Below are 17,441 nucleotides of genomic sequence, written 5' to 3' on the forward strand. Positions count from 1 at the left end.
TCTGGCAGCCCACAAGGATAGAACCGTTCTCTTCTTCTTTCCTGTCTTCAATCTTGTCCAGTTCGTCCGATGTTAAATCTTTATGCCGTTGCTTTTGCTGTTCTTCTCGTCTGCTCTCCTCCTCTTCCCATCCCTCAAACATTTTATTTTGGCCAAAAATATAAAAATTCACTTGGAAATCCATGTTTTATTGCGTTTCTGTCATTCACCTGTCAAAACACAGCTGATCTGCGCCAACTGATTTATGCGTTGCTATGGTGATGACCACAGCAGAGTGATTTTAACAGTGACCTAACTTGCCGAACTACGTGTGCATATACACGAAAATAATACATGACATGGAATTCTCACTGACCATGGTGTATATATATATATATTACCATCTTCACCCACATGCTGAAATCAGTCTGCACTCGAGTTACCCCATATTGTTCATCAAACTGTCTCTGAAAAGTCATCAAACAGGATGAAATAACCAACACAAAATCACTATGAACCATATATTTATTTTAATTGAATTATTTTGCTTATGGAGTGTTAGAATATAGAACCAGTGAAATTCAGTCTGACGCTGGTGTCGCAGACTGAACGGTCCTCCCTAAAAAGTGAAACAGTCACCCTGGGATCGTTCACGCCTGTCTGACCTTGTGTCCCTCATGACAGCAGGTGGAATTTTTCGTTGTTCACCACCACGTTTTTTTTTTTCTTCACTCTTTTTCAGTCAGTTTCTGCTTCTGTCGCCCAACTTCTTGTTTGGTGTGAAGGGGCCATAATAGTTTGCAGATTCTATTTACAGTTCAATTCAAGTAACAATGGTGTAATTCCGAGGAACTGGAAAACTTCAGGTGTTTACTTTCTAAATTGCGTGAGTGAATAGATATTTGCATAAATGCATGAGTTCACCCCGTCTGGTCGGTCAACAAAACTCAAAGACAATAAACGCTGTCATACTGGAGGTCTCCAAACAAAAGGTCATATTATGAGGACAAAACTTTGAAGCAATAGATCAACCAAAAAAACGACATTTTCTTATGTAAAATTAAATGTTACACCATGTATCTGTTTACCATCTGTGGGACATGTCTGGGAATGATGCAGGGAATAATCTGATCACCACATACATGATGGAAATTAGGAGTGGGTGTGGTTAAAGCTGCATGCATCTTGAAATGAGCTTGTTGTCTTTCACTCCCAAAGCCTCAGTCTGATCACAGCCTGTTTTTAATGTCTTGCAAAAATATCAACACTTTGTTTTCTAGCATTTGTACGTTTATTAAAATGCTTTTAAAAGTGGAAGTGACCGCATGTTTCAGAGTTGTGTTTTGACTTTAAGTCAGGGAACAATGCTTTATCCCTTTTACAGCTTGGATTCAGCATGAATTGCAACAAACGGGTCCTCATCTCTGTTGCTGATCTTGAAGCGGGCTCGGCCATCGTCTCCGACATGGATCTGCTTCCCGGTGCACATGTTGTCTTCTTTCTGGCCAGAAATGACATCACAGTAGGTTCCACCAGGCATGCCAGTGTTCAGAGTCACATCCAGGTCCCTTCAAGTTAAACACAAGTTCCAGAACATTTTAAAATCCTTGCAAGTGTCACAGTGAACATTTGTTATCACGGACAACAGAATACATGATGGATTTGAAAAGTAAAATGTTAAAAATACATGACTATATTAATAGAAGTCTATTTCAGATTTCCGAGGTGGAAATGTGATGAGATTTTGGGAAAGGTTTTCCCAAGACATTGTGATAGGTAAAGCGCAAAGGATATGCCATAAAAGCCATTTAAATCAATCACTTTAAATGGGTCATATGCAGCAAAATGTTTTCATTTACTTTTCACTGCTATATATGGTGGAGATTTCATGTTTAACACGGTCAAAGTCCCACAATGCTACGAATACACATGTCCAAACTATCCTGTTACAAGTAAAATTTCAACTTGAAATGGCTCATTTTAGGCTTCTGTGACATACGTTACAGAAGCCTGTGTTTAATCCCCCTTCACACATAACATGAGTGAAGCCAACTGGCGCACGGAGGAGGAATTGCATGGCACTCATCAAAATTCAGAGCCGCCTCAAACGCCTCGTACAGCTGTCGCCACAACCATTCTCACACCAGCGGCTGAAAGACAGTGAGTGCCCTGTGAGTGTCCATTTGACACCCCCCCCCCCCCCCCCCCCCCCCCAATCGGCAGGTGTCAGACAAATTGCAGGTGGCACACATGAACATGCAACACCGCCCACTGGACAATGAGAAAAGGCGTGGCTATTCGCGCTCCTGGCACGATAGTGGAAAGCAGATGACCACATTCGAGCTGTCTGTGAAAACTGTCTAAGTTGCCCACGAGTATGCATTATCAAGCAACACATATGTCAAGCAAGTGTCCCCCCCTCAACACATCTGGCGTGCGTGTGTATTGTGCCCCCGTCCCCCAACACGTAGCCTGCATGTGTCTGTGTCTCGCCCAACAACACACGTGGCATGGGGAGCACACTTGTATGACATGCTGATAATTACGTACAGACAAGATCATATGGGGACCAGCCAGCCACATCTGAGCACGCACTGCATGACAATGTGCCTCTCAGCTGATCACCAGCCACCCACTCACTAACTGGCTGGAAATGAGAGCTCAGTGTACACGAAGTATTACATTAAAAACACAGAGAACACAGCCACAGCATGTATTTAAATAAATACTACCATTAACGACATACACAATTACATAACAAATACAAAAAATAAATAATCACAAAGCAAAGAAACAGAGAGTGACACTTTGATCAAAAACGTTGGTGTGTCCACGCGAGGCGCTACTGTTGAGATCTCTGGACCTGGAAGTCACAGCTGGAGAACACGTACCGTGTTTTGAAGGACAGGACCTTACAACTCTCCACCGTGAAGCGCGTGCATGTGCCTGCTGTCCTCATGAGGAAATACATGAAAACATACATCACCTTTGCAATGGGCTGGAGTGACTGCACAGTACGCACATCGGCAAGTTCTGCCAGAAGAAAAAGACCGTCTTATCATGTGTACACTCAGCTGGTGATCTGAATGTCACGTCACCCAAGTCAGTTCTGGTCTACATGACGCACAGTCCTTCGACGCACCACTCGGTGGACACGTGCATGGGGCCAGCAGATGTGGACATGATAAGAAGCTTCATTCTTGTTAGATCATGACTGTACATCTATGACCATGGGTCAGATACAGTGGAACAGAAGAATCATACTTGTATTGTCTGCTTGATAAGAGGGATTAAATATTAGAAATTGTGGTGTTTCTGTTTTTGGTGCGTGGTTTCCTGCCTACAACAGCAGCATGATGTGGTGCTACACGTTCCAGGTGCTTGCACTGTGTTTGTGGATGTGCACGAGCTTGCACAAAACCGTTGCTGTGGTATTGTGCACCCCTGTCCGACCGTGTGTCCCTCCCGAATTCCACCTTCCCCCAGGTGGAATGTTTCGCGTTTCCCCATTTTGTTTTTTTGTTCGCAGATTTTCTCCTGGTTTCTGCTTCTTTCGCCCAATGTTGTGTTATGTATGAAGGGGCCATTAGATTGTTTCTTTCTCTGAGATACACATATTAAACCAGTTATGTGTGACACATACAATGGGGATGTGTATTAGCATGCTTAAAAAGTGTATAATAGACCCATTTAGCAGTGCATCACAAAACATTGTAATGGCAATGATCAGTTTTTATTATTTCTTGATTATGATCCTTGAAAGTTAATAAATACTGGACATCTGTAAGTTGTCTGCATTCAGACTCTGTTTAGTTGCACAAAGAACACACAAATGTAAATTAGTAGTTAAATGCAGCCTAAACAGTCCTTACCAATCATCATTGTTAAAGACGATAAAACCACGATCACCACGTCCAAAAGCAACCTGGTTGCTCTCGTTGTCCCACCAGTTGGTGTGAGGCTGTCCACTGACCACATTACGAAAAATGACCATGTTCCTAAACAGACATTGAAAAATTTTAATAGATTTTTTGGCTTCTGGACTATGATTGACTATGATTACTTGATGAATTTGTTATACACTATGGAATCAAATGGACATCACAAGTTGTAGGGAAGCTTGAATCTTTGACTGGACTGGGTTGCTTGACACGAGGAGATTTCGCTTCTAATCGCAGATCTCTAATTTACACTTTATCCAGGGACCATCGTGGGTACCCACTTACTGTGAGGGCTTTCTGGACATGTTGTTGTTCTTTAGCCCTTCCTTCTGTAGTTGTGGGCACCTGTAGGGCTCTGTGTTGAAGAATCCTGATCACCCCGACCTTGTGTTCAAGGGGGTGGTTTGAGCCAAATAGCAGATATTGGTCAGTGTGAGTGGGTTTTCTGCAAACCCCTGTCTGGAGCTGCCTATTCTCTCCAATCATAACATCACAGTCCAAGAAGGCTAAATGGTTGTTTCTGGCATCCTCATGTGTGAACTTGATATTGGAATCCACCGAGTTGATGTGCTCTGTAAAGGCCTCCACTTCCTGATGCTTGATTTTAATCCATGTGTCATCGACATATCTGAACCAGTGACTGGGAGAGATGCCCGTGAACGATGCCAAGGCTCTCTTCTCCACTAGCTCCATGTACAGATTGGCCACAATGGGGGACACCGGAGACCCCAATGCACAACCATGGATCTGCCAGGAGTAATTCCCCCTAAACTGGAAATACATGGTGTTAAGACAGATCTCCAAGAGTTGGCAGATGTGACGTCAAGCAACCCAGTCCAGTCGAAGATTCAAGCTTCAGTACTATGGAAACCACCTGGACAACTGAGAGCCTTCACAGAAACATCACAAGTTGTGTTACTGTAGGAAATATTTATTGCAGGTCAGAAATTCTACTTTTTAACAACTCACTTGATCTGTCTCCATCTGTGTTCACACACCCAACCATCCCCACAAGTCTGGTCAGGGTTGATGGGAACGGGTTTTGTGGATCCATCACTGTTGCTCGGAGGGCCGATCCAGTCATTTTTATCCTATCAAACAATATGAATGGACAATTTATTGAACTTCCCAATTCAGTTGAATGGGAAAGTGTGTCCAAACAGTTCACTAGTACTGTATATATTACAACAATATTATCTCTAATAATCTACCTTTCCATCCACAAAGTTTCTTTCCCATCGGTAGCTGGACATCACTCTTGTCACACCATAAGGATGGGCCAGCATGTAGCCAACAGTCATCTTATAAAGCCTCGGGTCCCAGAAAGTAATGATGGCTGCACCACCGGCACCGTGGCCTCTCTGGTTGTCGTGGTTGTCAATGAAGACAACAGCATTATCATCTGGCATGAAACCCCATCCCTCTCCCCAGTTCCTGGACATGGAACACAAATTAGCCAAGTTAACGAGTTTCTTTTTTGTAAATGTTCCAGATAGTTATTTTTTTCTGAGTATTTTTTTACAACCCCAATTCCAATGAAGTTGGGACGTTGTGTAAAATGTAAATAAAAACAGAATACAATAATTTGCAAATCCTCTTCAACCTATATGCAATTGAATACACCACAAAGACAAGATATTTAATGTTCAAACTGATAAACTTTATTGTTTTCATGCAAATATTTGCTCATTTTGAAATGGATGCCTGCAACACATTTCAAAAAAGTTTGGACGGGGCAACAAAAGACTGGGAAAGTTGATGATGCTCAAAGAACACCTGTTTGAAAACAGGTGAGTGTCATGATTGGGCATAAAAGGAGCATCCCCAAAAGGCTCAGCCATTCACAAGCAAAGATGGTGTGGGGATCATCATTTTGTGAACAACTGCGTGAAAAAATAGTCCTACAGTTTAAGAACAATGTTTCTCAACGTTCAATTGCAAGGAATTTAGGGATTCCATAATCTACACTTCATTATATAATCAGAAGATTCAGAGAATCTGGAGAACTTTCAACATGTAAGCGGCAAGGCCGAAAACCAACATTGAATGCCCGTGACCTTCGATCCCTCAGGCGGCACTGCATTATAAACCGACATCATTGTGTAAAGGATCTTACTGCGTGGGCTCAGGAACACTTTAGAAAACCATTTTCAGTTAACACAGTTCGTTGCTACATTTACAAATGAGAGTTAAAACTCTACCATGCAAAGCGAAAGTCATACATCAACAACATCCAGAAACGCCACCACCTTCTCTGGGCCTGAGCTCATTTGAAATGGACAGACACAAAGTGGAAAAGTGTGCTGTGGTCTGATGAGTCCACATTTCAAATTGGTTTTGGAAATCATGGACGTCGTGTCCTCCAGACAAAAGAGGAAAAAGACCATCCAGATTGTTACCACTGCAAAGTTCAAAAGCCAGCATCTGTGATGGTATGGGGGTGATTTTGGTGCCCACATCATGGGCAACTTACACATCTGTGATGGCACCAACAATGCTGAAAGTGACATCCAGGTTTTGGAGCAACACATGCCATCCAAGCAACGTCTTTTTCAGGGACGTCCCTGTTTATTTCAGCAAGACAATGCCAAGCCACATTCTGCACGTGTTACAACAGCGTGGCTTTGTAGTAAAAGAGTGCAGGTACTAGATTGGCCTGCCTGCAGTCCAGACCTGTTGCCCATTGAAAATGTGTGGCGCATTATGAAGCGCAAAATATGACAATGGATACTCTGGACTGTTGAACAACTGAAGTCGTACATCAAGCAAGAATGGGAAAGAATTACACCTTCAAAGCTTCAACAATTAGTGTCCTCAGTTCCCAAATGCTTATTGAGTGTTGTTAGAAGGAAAGGTGATGTAACACAGTGGTAAACATACCACTGTCCCAGCTTGAGCAAATATTTGCACAAAAACAATAAAGTTTATCAGTTTGAACATATACTGTCTTTGTGGTGTATTCAATTGAATATAGGTTGAAGAGAATTTGCAAATCATTGTATTCTGTTTTTATTTATATTTTACACAATGTCCCAACTTAATTGAAATTGGAGTTGTATAAATCTATTGATCAGACAATCAGACAATAATAATATCAGGCCATCAAACTGCACAACACCTCACTCGGGGTGATGGGGAGTAATAGGAAGACAGACGACGGGAAGGAGAGGAACAGTAGTAGCCAGTAAACCAGTAGCGATCAGTATGTCTGGTATTTATATGTATATTTGCAAATGTTTTTTTGTTTGTTTGTTTTTTTTACTTTCACTTTCAATGCTTTGAGTGCTTTTTACCCCGTGTGTTGCAATACAATGCTGCTGGAACCTCAGTTTCCCTGAGAGAGTATCTAATCTAATCTAACATGTAAGAAATATACTATAACACATTTCTAAGGAGCCAAACTAGCTAACATGCAGCTTTTTGGAACAAGAACTGCGGACGTACCACCAACTGGTTCACAGTCCTCAGAGAAATTTATTATATCCCCAATAATGTGTGTGGCAAGCAATCAAAACATTATTGAATGTTATTAATTTGTAATTCTGTGTTGTTGTTTTTTTTAAACACGATTTGAGTTCAGACAGTTCAACTGCTGGTTCTGTTTTGATCCTCATGTATTTACATATTTTTAAACACTATCAAAAAAGAGAGCTTGTCCTTAAAGTAAGGAAATGGTATTTTCAAGTTGCTTAATTTGTGATGCTCCAGTAGTTGGTATGATTTTTAATGAACTGTTATTCCCACATGCACACAACAAACTTACTTTGTGTAAAACAGCTTCTCGCCGTGCCATTTTCTGAAGACGGTTCCCATTTTAGCCCCATATTTGAATTCAGTCACCCGTCCAAGATGGAAGTACTCTCTTGATGTGATGGCTTCTCCTCCCAGATCTATAACCTGGAAACATAACACAATTACAGTTTATGCAAAGTTCATAAAGGGCAGCAATAAAAACTTGAGCTCAGCTCCTGTATTAAATCATTTATTAAGGGAAACGGATTTTTTTTAACACAGCATTCAACAAAGTAAAAACAATTTATTAATCCTATTTGCTCAACAACTAACGTACATTACCTATTGTATGTACAAACTGAAATTGACCTTTGTAACCATTTTTGCTATTTTTAACCCTATAACTGGAAAAAAAAAAATCCAGTCATAGGTAGTCCAAACCATACCATTTTGGAATCTTTACAATTAGTCAGATAATTTGGTGTGCCTTTCAATATGACTGGAGCTTTTATAAATGTTGAGCCCTCAGTTCAATGACGTACAGTACCCCCAAAAGTATTGGAACACTTTGTATTTCACACATTTTAATTTGTTTATGCCATTTCAAATACAGAATATACAGAAAATACAAAAAAAAAAAAAATTGAAAATGATCTTCCTTCAACTCAACGTGAACGCACATCTCTACACCTTGATATGAATGAATTAAAAATATAAAAGCCAAGCTGATGGATTGTATAAGTAATGGAGCGCTTTGGTAGAATACCTGTAAATAATCAGTTTTATTGCCAGTTTTCTTCAAACAAGTCAGGGGATGGATACATGAACATTTCCAAGTCACTGACTATATCTTGGACTTTATTTACATCAATTATGAAGAAATACAAACAGTATGGCACTCTATGGTAAATCTGTATGAAGTACATCCCAAAAACAGAGTAAAATGTGTGAAATACCAAGTGTTTGAATACTTTTGGAGGGCACTGTATACCTAGCCATAGCGACCACCTTGGGAAGACCAGTGTTCATTTTGTGTGTGTGGGGGGGGGGGCATAGCATACTGTGGCCGACACACAATTATCAATTATGAAGAAATAAAAACAGTATGGCACTCTATGGTAAATCTGTATGGAGTAGATAGTTCTCACAAACTGAGTAAAATGTGTGAAATACCAAGTATTCCAATACTTTCGGAGAGCACTATATACCCTGCCATAGTGACCACCCTGGGAAGACCTGTATACATTATTGTGTAGGTCATAGCATACTGTGGCTGGATTGTAAGTGTTGTTTAGTTCCTTAAGTGGGCCTAATTAGGTCAAAATTGGCTTTGGGCTCAAGGACTATAGATGCGAATAAGGTTTTTAAATTTTCATTCTCAGTTCAGTTTTGTGGTCATGTTCTTCTTCCTTTTACTGAACAAGGATGAATGCATTAAACATTTTTATGAAATCAAAATAACAGATGTCATGCATGGAGGTTTGTAGCCATGGTTAATTTGGAACTAATGATGCACTCATTTGCATCCTAGTGCACAGAGTGTACACGTATCATGAACCAGCCTATATGACGCTCTCTGAATACTGTGCCTTTTAATTAGCAGAAAAACTGAGAATTGGACTTTACTCCAGGATTGGATGAGACACATGGGGGAAATGCTTCCAAAGCTTCATTATCATTAGTGTAAAGATTATTCTCCAAACATTTCTTGGTCAATACTGTAAAAGCTACCTCTTGGAAGATGAAAGGTCTTGCGTTACTGGGAAACCACTTGGTAGTGAGGTTGTGCAGACGACTGTAGACAGCTTCCAGGTCACCAGGCCACATGTGTTTAGAGGCATCCACCCTGAATCCAGCTACACCCATGTCAATCAGTTTGTTCATGAACTCTGCCACCTTGCTCCTCACATAATCTTTCTCCAGAGCGAGGTCCAAGAGACTAACCAGACGACAGTCACGAACCTTAAGGAGTAAAACAGAATTTACACCACAGTGTTAAGACTGAGTCATCAAAAATGACAAAGTGATGATTTCTGAATCTCCAACAGGAAATGACAGTGTGTGTGTGTGTGTGTGTGTGTGTGTGTGTGTGTGTGTGTGTGTGTGTGTGTGTGTGTGTGTGTGTGTGTGTGTGTGTGTGTGTGTGTGTGTGAGAGCAGTGTTTTGATGTAGTACCTGAAAAATGTCACCGTAATTCTCAATATCACCGCTGCTTGTCTTACATTTGTTGTCATTGAAGTCCCAGGCACTGAAGGGGACACTGGGGAAGTCTTTCTTGCTGGCACTGAACCAGGTTCCACATTCAGAGTGGGTACCCTCTCCACCAGAGGCTCCACACATGTGGTTGATTACAGCATCCACATAGACATTAACCTATGTTGATATATAGATTTACGAGGGTAGGCTGAAAAGTTCTAAGGCTCACTATAATGCAGTTAATGCATTACTCCTTCATGGGGAGCCTTAGAACTTTTCAGCCTACCCTCGTATATATATTGATTTATAGAACAATAGTTCAAGTGCTTTGTGCTACGTCAAAGCTGTCATGTACTTTACCCCAACATTGTTGCATCTGGTGATCATGTCTCGAAGCTCCTCTTCAGTGCCAGATCTAGAACACAGGTTGTAGCTGATTGGCTGGTATCTCTGCCACCAGGGTCTCCATGGATTGTTCAGCACAATGTGCTCTTGCGGAGGAGAGATCTGAGCACAACAAACACAAATCATAAAGTTTTAACTCAAGAATGATGCATCAGTGGAAACAAGCTGCTGTTGTATGAAGTGTAAAATGTGATGGGTACTATCAGTTCCTACGTCCGCCAAGGAGGTTCCACCCATATCCAATTGTGGAATCATTGGATGTTCTGATTGCACCACGAGAGAAGCAAGGTGAGGAGCAGGAGTATTTTTTTTTTTTTGTGATACAATCACAAAAATCTACTATATTTTGTTGCAAACTATTAGATTAAATGACTTTTTGATGATGCCATCACAAACTCCGCATGAGACCAGGTTGTATATCTCTATGTAAATTGTTGAATTTGTCAAGAGATTCACTTGTCTTTGCAGTTACTTTCATCTCTCTGGGTCCTTGATCATTGAGACTGAGTCATGTGAGTCATAATTGTAAAGTAGTAGTGCTTTGAGCGTCTGATGCAGATGGAAAAGCGCTATATAAATGCAGTCCATTTACCATTTACCATTCACCTCTGACTGTGGGATCCTGAGGCATTCCCAGGCCAGTGTGAAGATATAATCTCTCCACCTAGTCGTGTCCCAGGTGGACGTGTCTGGAACACCTCCCAGGAGGCATCCTTACCAGATGCCTAAACAACCTAAGCTGGCTCCCTTCAACATGAAGAAGCAGTGGCTCTACTCTGAGCTCCCCACAGATGACCGAACTTCTCACGCTATCTCTAAGGTAGATACCAGCCACCCTCCTAAGACAGCCCATTTCAGCCGCTTAAACCCGCGATCTAGTTCTTTCGGTAATGACCCAACCCTCATGACCATAGGTGAGAGTAGGAACGAAGACTGACTAGTAGAGAGCTTCACCTTTTGGCTCAGCTACCTTTTCGTCACACCAGTATGGTAGGTAAAGTACCTCCAGCATCATTAAAAAGTGATGAGGCTAGGCTTTCGCTCAGAGGCTGTACTGAACTTTGGTTGTCTTTACAGTATCTCTATATTGCCTGGCTATAAAAAGTCATGCTTGGGCTCATTTGGTAAAAGAGAAGGTATTACACCAGGGGTCAACTATCCAGTTCCTGGGGATCAACCCTGTGTTTTTCAACTCTTCCTGCTCCACACACTACTAATTATGTAACTAAGTCAGGTATAGTAAGATAATCGAGAGCTGGAAAACATCAGATGTGACTTCTCAACTGTGGCTGCACAGCAGTCAAACATAAAAAAAGAAAGAAAAAGAAACACCACTGGTTTACCCTGATATTCAGGTTTTATTGAGAATCTAGCTGATTACCCACCCCAGGGCGGAGTTTGATTCAGACTGAATGAAAACCTCATCTTCACTAACAAAGCTATCACCTCCCACCTATCCCGGATTCCAGAGAACTGTTCAGGCATGACTAAAGCTGCTTCAAAAACAGACAGTTGCTATTTCTACTACTATGCTCCTGTTAGTGTTACTTGAAACAATGAAGAGCTGAAAAGTTCAAAGTAAAAACAAGAGAATATTAAAGTATTACACCAACCTTTTTAGCACACTTCCTGATAATGATGCAACACAAAAGTGTGTCTCCCGTTAACTACTATGACTACTACTAACTACTAAAGTGCTCAATAGCCTGTTACTTCCTGTATGACAAAGTATACATGTGCCTATTTTGGCTCAATTCTGCAGCACAAAAGTGTGTTTCTCCATTAACTTAACTGTTAAGGGAGCTGCTGCTACTGCTACTACAACTACTACTACTACTACAGTACTCAATAGCCTATGTCACTCCCCAGATCAAAGGTGATTTCTTTAAGACTGCAAGGGAAGCTCAGCATCCCCTTAAAATGACAAAAAAGTAAAAGTTCAAATATGTACAGTTTAACATTTCATTGACTATAAATGCATTAGAACAGATTCATTTTGAAGATGTGTTCGTTCAGAATCGGCTACTTATCACAAATTGACTGAATCTATTTTGTTAACTTGTCATAAAACTTTTTCTCATATGGTCTGTGGTCACTGTATATAGGCCCCCTGGCCCAAACTCAGAATTCTTAGATGAATTTGGTGAGTTCATCTCTAACTTGACTACTACTGCATTGTGATTAGTGGTGACTTCAACATTCATATAAATAAACCTTCTGATCCCCTCTGTAATTCATTTATGGAAACTGTGGCTGTATTAGCATTTCAGCAATGCATTTGAGATTCGACGCACATTAGTGGAAATACCCTGGATTTGGTTCTCACACATGGTATTGCTGTCACAAATATTGATATCAACCTCTTGCATCAGTGGTCTCTGATCACTTACTTATTAGGTTTATAGTTTTGCTGCCGTGTTTAGTGGAACAATAACCTTATTTTTCACTGCGGTGATGCATCAAATCCTCAACTACGACTGAACTCGAAGCTAGACTGTCTGATATCTTAGCTTCACGTTTGGAAAATGCCCAGTCTGTAGACAGTCTTGTGGATAGTTTAAACTCAGCGCTCAAAAATACACTTGACAAGATTGTGCCACCTTTATTAACCCCCCCCCCCCCCCCAAAAAAAAACACAACACTGTCACCTTGGTTCAGTGATTACTTGCATGACCTCAAGCATAAGGCTAGAGGTCTAGAATGGACAAGGCATAGTTCAAAATTATAAGTATTCCACCTCTTGTGGCGTGATGCTATCTTAGACTATAAGCATGCACTACTGGTTACAAAGCGGACCTATTACTCTGATATGATCAACAAAAACAAGCATAACTCAAAGTTCTTGTTCAACACGGTGGCAAAACAAATACATGGACAACCATCTGTAAGTTGGATTACTTCATGAAGAAAACAGACATTAGGTTAAACATATCCCAGCATGTATTCTCAGGGTGCAGGATGACTTTGTGTCACTAGGGTGAATAAAAAGTCTGCGGGTCATAGAGCTTTCTCTTATCGTGCCCCTGTTCTCTGGAATGATCTCCCTGCATCAATAAAACAGTCAGATTCTGTAGCGACTTTCAAGTCCAGACTTGAGACGCACTTATTTTCTTTACTTATTTGTGAGGCAACTTTGTTGTGATTTGGCACTATATAAATGAAATAAATCAAATGTATTTGCCCGTAGAAGCCGAGCGTCCATTCATTTCAATGGGACGGCCTGGAACAGTTTGTTTTTTTGTTTTTTTTCATTGCCTCAAAACTCGACGGTCATTGGATAAATGCCACAATTTTGTCCTGCCACCGGACGTCGACTGTCTCTGGGGGTGAACTGAGCTGTGGGCGGGCCTGGACATTGGACTTACGCACAATGATTGGACCATCAGTTGAAAGGCTGAATCCCAGTTTGACTGACAGATATTTTGAAATACAGGCATGTGAAAATTAATTTGCACATCTTTGCGTATTTATGCATTTTTAAATTTATGTCAAAGTGTTTTACGTGAGCTATAAATCTGTCTGTTTTAAAGGCACACATGAGACATTACTTATATGCGCATAGTAATTGTCATTTATCAATGCTCATTAATCATGTAATCAAGAGATAAGGTTAACTACGTGATAGCTATATGTTCAAATACTTTTGAATTGTGTATGTCTGTATACTTTTGAACTGTGTATTGTGTACGCCAAATTGAAAGCCTGTTATGTTTTATGATTATATTTGCTTCTGCTAAAATTCTTAGTTAATTTTCTTAGTATGCTGTTTTAAGATGTTTCACTCATATAATCATTTTCACAGCGTTGTAAACTTGATGTGTTCTTTTGCTGGGGCCCAGTAGAATATGTTGAGAAATTTGCAAACAACATATGTAACAGGATGCCAGTTCTGGACTTCTGTCAGCAAGATGAGGAGATTAAACTTGTTACGCGGGTACGATTAGACTTGTTTGTCAGAATGTTGTGCAACCTGGAGATGTGCAAATATTTCTGTGGTATAACCGCGGTGGTAAGACTGTGTGACAGTCCCTCAGTTTGCAGTTTTTTGCCCAAAACAATTTCTTAACACTTTAGGCACAGGTGTCACTTCAGGAAAAAGAGGAAGTAAAAAGACTGCAATGCGCGCATGGGCAGGACCATGCCCCAAAGCAGAGGGATGAAGACCATTCAGATTAGGGGTAGGCAACTTGTTCCAGAAAGGTCCAAGAGGGTGCAGTTTTCTTTGCGGCCACTGACTCCACTAGGTGATTTCATTGATTAACTGATTCCATCTGCTCAAAGTGATATTAGGTGATGGTCTAGTGGTTAAGGTGTTGGGCTTGAGTCCAGAAGGTCATGGGTTCAAATCCCCGCCTGACTGGAAAACCACTAAGGGCCCTTGGGCAAGGCCTTTAATCCCCTATTGCTCCTGGTGTGTAGTGAGCACCTTGTATGGCAAGCACCCTGACATCGGGGTGAATGTGAGGCATAATTGTAAAGCGCTTTGGGTGTCTGATACAGATGGAAAAGTGCTATATAAATGCAGCCCATTTACATACTACAGTTGTCTCTTTTACAATATAGAAGTGATAGCAAATATCAAACATCAATGGAGCCACTCCCTAGCCAATACAGTGTTTCAAACATCAATAATAAATAATAAATGTAAAGAATTTTTTTAATTTTTTAATGTGCAACTTAGGTGTGGGCAAGTTATGCACAGAGGATTCAAAATTCTCCAGCTAGAAAATGTGCCATATTCTGCAGTACTTACTTGAATTCCACCAAAACCATTGGGGCCCAAGAAGCGTTCGCACTCAGCGGCGATGTCTGCCCAGTGCCATTCAAACAGGTGGACGATGGACGTCCGGCCGTGCTTGGTGTTGGGGTTATGTTGGGCCACGCTGAGCCCAAATACGGCCACCAGAATGAACCACATGTTTTCCCTGGAGATCAAACCGCCTCGCCTCCTGTTCTGTGGTGTTATTTATACACATTCACTGTCACTTGGACCAATAAGAGACTTGCTAACATCACCACAGCTGCTTCATTCTCACAGCTTCCTTCTTCATTTCAAAGTGGGCCAAAGGAGAAAAAGTATTAAAGCACAGGCAAAATAGAAAGCAAGATAGGGTGTGCAAGTAGACTTTTCTCATATCTAAAAACAAGTAATTTACAGAGACCTTGATGCTTTCATGCATTGTCAAAAATGTCAGCAATGAATTTCTGTAGGACAAAGTTTTATTTTCTTGATCGGTCAAAGCAGACTGGAGTACTGCTTAAAAGAAGCTGCCTCGATCTGTGGCAGGAGACCCAACAAAAGAATTCAGCAACTTTGTAGTCATATCATATGAAGTGATTTCTTTGTATTATAATGGAAAAATACAAGAAAAAAACATAAAAAAATTGTATTTGAAACTCTTACCACAGAAAATAGGTCAGTCCGGACAAATCCTACTGTCGTATTTGTAGACTCAGTTAGATAAACATGGTGATGCAACAGCAAAGTTTAATACAACCTCCTATTACAGAATGTTAACCCATTCTGTTGTAAAGGAAAAAAACAACAAAATAAAACAAAAGAAACATTATGTTGTAGGTCAGATTGATTGGTGTACTTTAAATGCATCCAAAACCAAGCAAAGAATTGGATCAAAACAATATTTTGTTTTAGCTTCTCGAAAATGATCAGAAAGTGAACCATGAGAACATACGTATGTCAAAATGTTCATCTCATTTCCCGACCACATGATGTGCACAAGGAAGGGTTGAGCCTCATTTCAGATGAGTATCCGGAACGGAAAAATCATTTTTGATTAGTACGAGCATGGTACGAGTAAAACTCATCAATATCTGTGCTCGTGCTAAAGGAAAATCCTCATTGGCTAACTGACTGCCTTCATACTCTGTGATTGGCCAGTCACACATGGCGCCCGTCCCTCCCTACACAGACATGTCTCTGCAGCCTCTTACACACACACACACACACACACACACACACACACACACACACACACACACACACACACACACACACACACACACACACACACACACAGATCTCTCTCGCTCTGTGCTTGGCTTGACTCTACCTCATGTTGCTCTCGTCTTCAGTACTTCTTAGGTTTTCTTCAATTCATCTCTATTTTGGTTTGTATGACATTTAAAGTTACTTGGTGAACTTGTTTCATAACATATGCGGTGTATTTGACAAGACAGAGCTGAAAGTGGCTTGTGTTGCATTGGTCACTGCCTCCACTCTGGTCTTTTTTTTTTTTCTTTTTAGCCATTTCCTTGCTCTTCATTTTGTTGGTGATATAAAGTCAGTTGGAAAACTTTGGCCCTACTGAACACGATGCTTTTGAGAAGAATACAGTAAACAAGGCTGAAATATTATTTCCCTGTTTGCCATCACTGGATGTTTGCATGAATCACTAAGTTCACACAGATCATTAAAAATAAACAGTCTTACAGACCACTTACACACATATAGCTGAGCATATATTAATATTTTTATTGTATATGGCTGCATGTCGTATCTGACACTCTCACTGCATAAAAATAAATTGGTCAGTAGAACAACCTATCTCTCTCTCTCTCTCTCTCTCACTCCCTCTCACTCAGTCACACACACACACACACACACACGCCTTAATCAATATTGTTTAACTTTGTGTGGAAAAAAATGCTAAGAACATTAGGTAGTAAAAATAAATAAATAACTTTTTTTGTAAAAAATCACAGTTTGATCATAAAATAAAAAAGAAAGTTGTGTTGAGTATGACAACTTAGGCCAACTTAATCAGTAATGATGTGTTCACAATCACTACCTTAAATCGGCCCCCAGTGTTCACTGCCCTAAATGTTTACATCCACATCCCCCCGCATGCAATGAAAATAAAGACTTTTCTATACGTTTCTATGTAAAAATATTACATAACCTGAACAGTCCCAGAGATGTTTATCAATCTGCTGTCTATATTTGCTCTGTGTGATGGATGAGAAATCTATTGATGATTGGTCACATCGGCCTAGTTTTCCTGTGAAAGTGCGTCAACTTGGTAAGTAACTTGGTACGTAAGTATTGCTCCCGGTGTGTAGTGAGCACCTTGTATGGCAGCACCCTGACATCAGGGTGAATGTGAGGCATTATTGTAGAGCGCTTTGAGCATCTGATGCAGATGGAAAAGCGCGATATAAATGCAGTCC

At 40.7% G+C, this 17,441-nt stretch overlaps 1 protein-coding gene across 1 annotated transcript; it reads right to left on the reverse strand.

Moving 5' to 3' along the window:
* Positions 1–1,293: 1,293 nt before the first annotated feature.
* Positions 1,294–15,173, reverse strand: LOC117522488 (pancreatic alpha-amylase-like). Its single transcript, XM_034183909.1, has 9 exons — positions 15,007–15,173; positions 10,209–10,355; positions 9,828–10,025; positions 9,384–9,614; positions 7,684–7,817; positions 5,132–5,354; positions 4,890–5,011; positions 3,852–3,977; positions 1,294–1,547 (listed from the first exon to the last, which is right to left on the reverse strand). Exons 1-9 carry the CDS (start codon positions 15,169–15,171, stop codon positions 1,358–1,360), a joined length of 1,536 nt encoding a protein of 511 aa, XP_034039800.1. The 5' UTR covers positions 15,172–15,173; the 3' UTR covers positions 1,294–1,357.
* Between the last annotated feature and the right edge of the window lie 2,268 nt (positions 15,174–17,441).

The sequence above is a fragment of the Thalassophryne amazonica genome, chromosome 12 (assembly GCF_902500255.1).
Source record: "Thalassophryne amazonica chromosome 12, fThaAma1.1, whole genome shotgun sequence".
NCBI classification, from domain to species: domain Eukaryota; kingdom Metazoa; phylum Chordata; class Actinopteri; order Batrachoidiformes; family Batrachoididae; genus Thalassophryne; species Thalassophryne amazonica.

Coding starts and splice junctions, on each gene's coding strand:
- LOC117522488 (XM_034183909.1), bottom strand. CDS start 15,171: ATGTGGTTCATTCTGGTGGCCGTATTTGGGCTCAGCGTGGCCCAACAT. Junction 9,615..9,827: donor ATTACGGTGACATTTTTCAG/GTACTACATCAA, acceptor TTACTCCTTAAG/GTTCGTGACTGTCGTCTGGT. Junction 1,548..3,851: donor GTCTTTAACAATGATGATTG/GTAAGGACTGTT, acceptor TTTAACTTGAAG/GGACCTGGATGTGACTCTGA.